This window comes from Cottoperca gobio, chromosome 7 (genome assembly GCF_900634415.1).
Source record: "Cottoperca gobio chromosome 7, fCotGob3.1, whole genome shotgun sequence".
Lineage (NCBI taxonomy): Eukaryota > Metazoa > Chordata > Actinopteri > Perciformes > Bovichtidae > Cottoperca > Cottoperca gobio.
In genome coordinates this window covers 14618434-14625243 of record NC_041361.1, presented here as the reverse complement: position 1 = coordinate 14625243, position 6810 = coordinate 14618434, and the positions used below count along the sequence as shown (strand labels likewise).

The 6810-nt window shown below is 40.9% G+C and overlaps 2 protein-coding genes across 2 annotated transcripts; one reads left to right on the top strand and one right to left on the bottom strand.

Moving 5' to 3' along the window:
* Positions 1-534: 534 nt before the first annotated feature.
* LOC115011302 (transcription factor HES-5-like) lies at positions 535-1095 on the top strand. Its single transcript, XM_029436403.1, has 2 exons — positions 535-625; positions 739-1095. The coding sequence occupies exons 1-2, from the start codon at positions 557-559 to the stop codon at positions 1093-1095; spliced, it is 426 nt and encodes a 141-aa protein (XP_029292263.1). The 5' UTR covers positions 535-556.
* A 1259-nt stretch (positions 1096-2354) lies between these two features.
* On the bottom strand, positions 2355-3434 carry her12 (hairy-related 12). Its single transcript, XM_029436305.1, has 2 exons — positions 3344-3434; positions 2355-3230 (listed from the first exon to the last, which is right to left on the bottom strand). Exons 1-2 carry the CDS (start codon positions 3410-3412, stop codon positions 2832-2834), a joined length of 468 nt encoding a protein of 155 aa, XP_029292165.1. The 5' UTR covers positions 3413-3434; the 3' UTR covers positions 2355-2831.
* Positions 3435-6810: the final 3376 nt, after the last annotated feature.

Genomic DNA, 6810 nt, shown 5'->3' with positions numbered 1-6810 from the left:
AGGTGCAGCAGCGTGGATTTATTTCAGTAGTATCGCATTTATCATTAAAGTCCTTTTAGACTTTTTGCAAATAACGGCCAATAATTTCAAAAAAATGTAAATAATCCTAAATAGTGTAAAATGAAGTTGAAGAAATGTCTTAGTTCAACACTACAAATTAAATCAATAATAGATTAGAAAATGCTTACTTTCAATACCTTTTCCCCTGTTGCACCAATGCATTAAATCCTGTTTAATTATTCCCTTGGAGCACATCGGTAGATACGGCCTGTGTTCCCCTGTGTAACTGGAGTGTGAGATAAGCAGCACAGACTGACAGCACATCATTCTCAGTCTGATATATATCCTGGGAATGGTTTTATCTCTACCGGTCAGCCTGTGATTGCTTCACCTCTGAGTTATTGATGTGTGTCCCATTGTTACAAACCCCAGCCCTGCCTGAGCCACATGGCTTTGTTATGCTAATAACTCAGTATAAAATGAAGAGTGGCTCCTCCAGAGAGGTCAGAGCTTACAGTGTCATCCAGAAGAAGCTGCTAACTTCACCTGCACAGACATGGCTCCCTGCTCCACCAACTACTCCTCTTTTCACCACATCAGGATCTCTGAGAAAGACAACATTAAAGTGAGTGCTGGAGATGATTTCAATGTGTTTGTACCAGCTTGTACAGTATAAATATCTGATTGTTTATTGTTGATTTGAATCATGAGCTTACCGACCTGTCTCCTCTTCCTCAGTTGAGAAAACCTGTTGTGGAGAAAATGCGCAGAGATCGCATCAACAGCTGCATCGAGCAACTCAAGGTCATTCTGGAGAAGGAGTTCCACAAGCAGGAGCCCAACTCCAAGCTGGAGAAAGCCGACATCCTGGAGATGACCGTGAGCTTCCTGAGGCATCAACTGCAGCCGGACCTCTGTCAGAGCGACTACAACCAAGGCCACTCTGTCACTTCTCTGCTTGGCCTCCAGCAGCAGGAGCAGCAGCATCTCCATCAGGCCCAGAGAGCCAGCAGCTACTCCCCAGTCTGCTCCACCTTGAGGCCCACCATGCTGCAGGACAGCAGCAGCAGAGGCCCCGTGTGGAGGCCTTGGTAGAGACACACAGAGAGTCTGAGACCTGAGGGGACTCTCCCTCACTATGTAGGAAATATATTTCCAGCCTGCTCACTCATGGGGTTACTGGGTGTTTTTACTGTTTCATCATATTGATGAGAAGATTTGTAAGAGGGATTCTATCCTCTTAATCCTAAAATCACAATGGTGATCATTCAACGCACTTGTGCAACATCTTTCAGTGAAATGACAGTATCCTCCTGCCTCACAGTGAGGATATTATCAGTGTTTTGTTCCTTGATGTAACGTAAAATATATATTCATTGTATGAAGTTGAACTTGTTCAAAAGTTTAAAATGTATGTCACATTATCTTTGAAACTACAGTAGCTTACTGAGCGTGTATGCTGTGACTTATTTGCCTTTGGTAAAGGAAGAACGAGAATGCAGGTCATTGGTGTATACTGTGTATTATTTTGTAATGCATAGTATGGTAAATAAATGTTGAGTATTGGAAATGGGATTTCATAGTGAAACAAATGTTAGAAAGTTTTAACCATAACTTACATTTGGATTTCAATAAAATATATATTTATTTCTTTACATTTTGTGTAGATCTGTTAATTCATTGTGACTATACAAAAACAATATGACTTAGTATTCTAGGTGTGTGTGTGTGTGTGTGTGTGCGTGTGTGTGTGTGTGTGTGTGTGTGTGTGTGTGTGTGTGTGTGTGTGTGTTATATGTCTTATGACATGGTGGCTGGTATAGTTTTAACAAGATTTAATTCAATTACATTTTTCATTTGATTTGATTAATTTGTCATTTGATGCTTTTTCCAGAAGAGTGCCAGCCATCTGGGAGTTTTTTGGTAAATGCAGATAAAATATCTATTGCCATATATAATATATACACACATGTAAATCTATAAATCTCAACTGATACTTTTCTTAGTTTTTAGTTTAAAATATATATAATTATATATATATATATATATATATATATATATATATATATATATATATATATATATATATATATAAAGGCCACTCAACACTATGCTAGCTTATGTGTTAATGCGTGTACATTTTTTATTCTTTCATGGAATGAGCTCTGAATTAATCAAATTTAAATAAATGCTGTTATGTTTTCTAAAAAAACATTTATTTGAATTGTACAATAGTAATACAAATATTTATACTTGCTTCATGGAATAAAACTTCTTGAATCAGTGTTTTTTCAATGATTGTATCTTTTTTATTATTAATTGTCATACAAATGTTGGACATATGAGTTAAGACCCTAAATGTGATAGCAAAACAGCAATATCAACAGAAATGTTAATATGTACATCTGTTTGCACACACAAACATACACATTATCGTCATCCTCATACATACAATTTGGCATAGATCATTCAAAACAGAAGAGAAATATTCTCAACAGTGGCCGTCAGTATAACACAGTATGGCAGATACTGTTACATCAAGCAGTCCAAAGATAAACTCCACTGGAGTAAACAGTCAAGATTTGACAAAACCATCATGACTCAAAATCATCCTCCAGCTTTAAACACAAAGGAAAAGCAAACATCAAATGTGAATCAAAGTCAAAGCAGAAAAAACCTTCAAATAAGTGAGAGCCTTCGCTTTTACTAGTTGTCCATCAATGTGATGCGACAATAAGGAAACCCACCATGAGTGAGCAGGCTGGAAATATATTTCCTACATAGTGAGGGAGAGTCCCCTCAGGTCTCAGACTGTCTGTATGTCAGCGTCTCTACCAAGGCCTCCACACGGGGCCTCTGCTGCTGCTGCTGTCCTTCAGCGTGGTGGGTCTGAGGGTGGAGCAGACTGGGGAGGAACTGCTGGGTGTCTGGAGCTGCTGCTGCTGGAGGCCCAGCAGAGGCGTCACAGACGCCTCTGTGTTGGATCCAGCAGACAAGAAGTGCACAGAGTCCCTCCAGCAGTGAGAGTAGCCTTGGTTGTAGTCGCTCTGACAGAGGTCCGGCTGCAGTTGATGCCTCAGGAAGCTCACGGTCATCTCCAGGATGTCGGCTTTCTCCAGCTTGGAGTTGGGCTCCTGCTTGTGGAACTCCTTCTCCAGAATGACCTTGAGTTGCTCGATGCAGCTGTTGATGCGATCTCTGCGCATTTTCTCCACAACAGGTTTTCTCAACTGAGGAAGAGGAGACAGGTCGGTAAGCTCATGATTCAAATCAACAATAAACAATCAGATATTTATACTGTACAAGCTGGTACAAACACATTGAAATCATCTCCAGCACTCACTTTAATGTTGTCTTTCTCAGAGATCCTGATGTGGTGAAAAGAGGAGTAGTTGGTGGAGCAGGGAGCCATGTCTGTGCAGGTGAAGTTAGCAGCTTCTTCTGGACTGCAGTGTTAGCTGTGATGTCCCTGGAGGGGCTGCTTCCTCATTTTATACTGAGCGATTAGCATAACAAAGCCATGTGGCTCAGGCAGGGCTGGGGTTCCCACACTCTGACCAGTGGGACTCCCAGCACAACAATAGAAGACATGTCAATAACTCAGAGAGCATTTATCTGTGCGAGGCATGTTTCCCAAGATAAGCAACAGGTAATTAACATGTTATCAAGCGGTCATCTGAGAATTAATCATGAACTAAGGGTCCAAATTACATTTTTTAAATGTGAAATAAGGGGAAGTGGTGCACACAAAAGTGAGCATCTTCAAAGGGGGGTAACCGCAATTAACCAAATGCTTCACTACAATAAAACAATATAAGCTGAAGGCTTTCATTCTCTTCAATGAAAGCTTCCCTTCCTATAAAAAGCATTTTGGTAGCAGACAGGAGCATTTGGACACATGAATATGTTGTTTTCAGGAGAAAACGTGACTTTTTTGGACACAAGTTCACCACAGTTAGGCTGAATAATGATTCAAATGAGTAACATAAACCGAAAGCGGAAGGAAGGAGCAGATAGAGGGTCATTAACGTCCAATAGTGACCACAACTGGCTGAAGGGGAAACATTTAATTTCCTACCTGTTGCTTTTACAACCACGCGCTGCTTGACGTTCACAGTTCAAATTTTCCCACAGGAGTAATGTGTAAGGAAAGACTGCAACAATCTGAAGAGACACTGATCAAAGACTACTGCTGGCTCGTGTACCAGGTGTGAAAGTAGACGAGTGGCGCACGTTCTCGGCGGCGCGAGTTGAAGTCCGCGTGAGGCAGCAGGGCAGTTAAGGGCTCGTGTCGTGTGCACAGCATGACTTTTTAAGTTTGTTATAACCCCTTCCTCTTTAAGAAAACAAGGACGGGGGCGCATTTTAACCATGTTTTTATCTGAGTTCATGAAGAAAGAATAAAAAATGGCGTAAACATGTGCTTAATTACCATTGTTTTGTCTTACCGAATAGACCACATTACACTCAGAGAGAAAGAAAGAAAGCCATGTGACATCTAATAATTGAAGCTCAACTTGAGGTAAACTGTCAGGTAACCTGTTATGTGTAGCCTACAAGAGCCTGGAAACAAGTCATGAATATGATTCTATGAGACTTTACATTACTACCAGGTGGCCTATGAGTACAGGTGCACAGGAGATATGACACCTGTAACATTGGGAGTGCAGACTGTTAGCAAAATTATTAGTTTAATCATTGATTTTTAAAAAGAACGGTCAGTTATTCTTGTATTTGGACAATTACATTAAACATTATATAAAAGTAGGACTTCAAGTTATGAATATTTAATTTATTTAGTTTGTTTTGAGAGGATGTCTTTCAGACCCCATACTGCATGTTCAATTACGTGTTGGAATATTGTTGTTTTTAGTCACATATTAGTCACCGCTGAAAAACTGTAGGCAACCTTTCATCATAAGCTCTTGTCTAACGTCCCCTGAGGCTCTGCAGACCCTGTTGTAAATGAACTGTGTCAAATTAGTGTCAAGTTAATGGCATTATGAGCGGGCTGGCAGTATGCCTCTGAGGGCCTCCATCACTGGCTGGCCCCAGATGTGAAGCCGGCCTTGTGGGTGCAGTGTGAGTAGTCCCGTCTGCCCAGTTTCCCACCAGTCCCCAACATCAGGGTAAATGAGCTACAAAAGCCACGCCGCTCCTCAATGCTCCGCTGGGAATGTTAATTGATCTTTTGTTGCAGGACAAACAGAAACTCTGTGTCTCGGCCCATCTGGGAAAAATCAAGTCAACTGGCTTCACTGCCTGGCACAGAGCAGTTTAGTCTGTGTGGACTCTTTTAATTGAAGTTTTCAGACACCCATCTACAATGCTGAAGAAAGTACTCAAAGTTTTCATTATGCCAAAACAGAAATACTACTCCATACTTAGAAACCTGTAACATGTAAAGTTGAAGTTATTTCAAAGTGCTTTAGTGATTTGAAATAGTGTGTAAAAGATAATGAAAGGGAAAACAAACTAACCTAGAAAAGAATAACAAATAATACAATTACAAATATTTAAATGAGGAACGAGAATTGTGCCATCGCACAACAGCACTTGAGTAAATGAACATACATAGTTACTTCCCTCCTGTTCTGAGCAGGTTTGTGACCTGTTGATTTTTTTGGTGTCACATTTGGTGCTTTAAATTTCCAGTACTTGTTTTTGTGTTGCCATTTGCATATACAGGTATATGTAATTACAATTTATCCATCTTCATGTTTCTAGCTCTCTTATTGCAGAACTTAAAAGCAGAGAAACTGCCAATCTGTCAAGTCACGTCCATTTTTGGCTTTATTATCTGTCCTCGCCATTGATTTCATTGTTGACATGTTTGTGTGAATCTGTGCCTCCTCTCAAAGTTAGTGTGCACTACACGGCTGCTGGGGGTCTTTGTCTACAAGTGTGTGTGAAGATGAGTTCCCCTCCCAGCAGCAGCCTGAGAGTTCTGAATTCCTGCCATAAAGTCTCGGCCATCGCTCAGACCTGCGGCGGCGCAGAGCGGCTTCCCGTCAGCCATCTCTCTGTGAGTGTGATATCTCCCGTTTCCCACACTCTGTGCCTATTCACTGGCCCCAAGACAGGAACAATAGAAGTGTGTCTTGTTACACATCACATTAGCTACGGTGTTTGATCTCCTGTTGAAGGGGGAGGGGAGGCAGCTTCAGCCAGACCATCTGGCCTGGCCAACTAGACCCTGAGAAAGTCCCAGGCATGCCACATTCTCCACAACTTCTGTACACACAAATAGTTGTGAGAGACTTTTGTGGCACTTGAGACATAATTCAAGCGCTAGACAGCATGCCACGACCACCACAACAGAAGTGGGACATGTGTGGGGGTGTCTCCCCACGCCCCAGTTTTTCCATTTTTTTTAACACCTGTGCACCAGTAAGGTCAGATAAGATGAAACTTTAATGATCCCAGTGGGAAAAGTTGGGTGAAAGATTAAGATAAAAGAAAGGTAAGTAAAAACAGTCCCTGAATAGCATTTATTATATTTTGGAGAATACAAGTGTTTTAATGCCATCAACCTGCCAGTGACTGCAGATGAGAATTAGCCTGTTTGGCGAAATCTGGCACTTACATGATGGACTCAGGTGCTCATGTTAATTAATGTGCCTTGTCCCTTCTTAAATAAATAAACATAAACTAATTTGTTGAAGTAAAATCAGGTCATTAAGATATATATATAAAATCAGTGTATGCCAAAACACTCATGCACATCCATTAACTATAGTAAGACTATACTTTTAAATGCAGCACCACTGTTTAGTTCCAAATACTGAACCTCTTAAAGTCATGTACATG

Bases quoted from the DNA above. Each gene is read 5' to 3' on its own strand.
- her12 (XM_029436305.1), bottom strand. From the start codon at position 3,412: ATGGCTCCCTGCTCCACCAACTACTCCTCTTTTCACCACATCAGGATC. The intron at 3,231-3,343 runs GTGAGTGCTGGA...CCTCTTCCTCAG, and splicing joins CTGAGAAAGACAACATTAAA to TTGAGAAAACCTGTTGTGGA.
- LOC115011302 (XM_029436403.1), top strand. From the start codon at position 557: ATGGCTCCCTGCTCCACCAACTACTCCTCTTTTCACCACATCAGGATC. The intron at 626-738 runs GTGAGTGCTGGA...CCTCTTCCTCAG, and splicing joins CTGAGAAAGACAACATTAAA to TTGAGAAAACCTGTTGTGGA.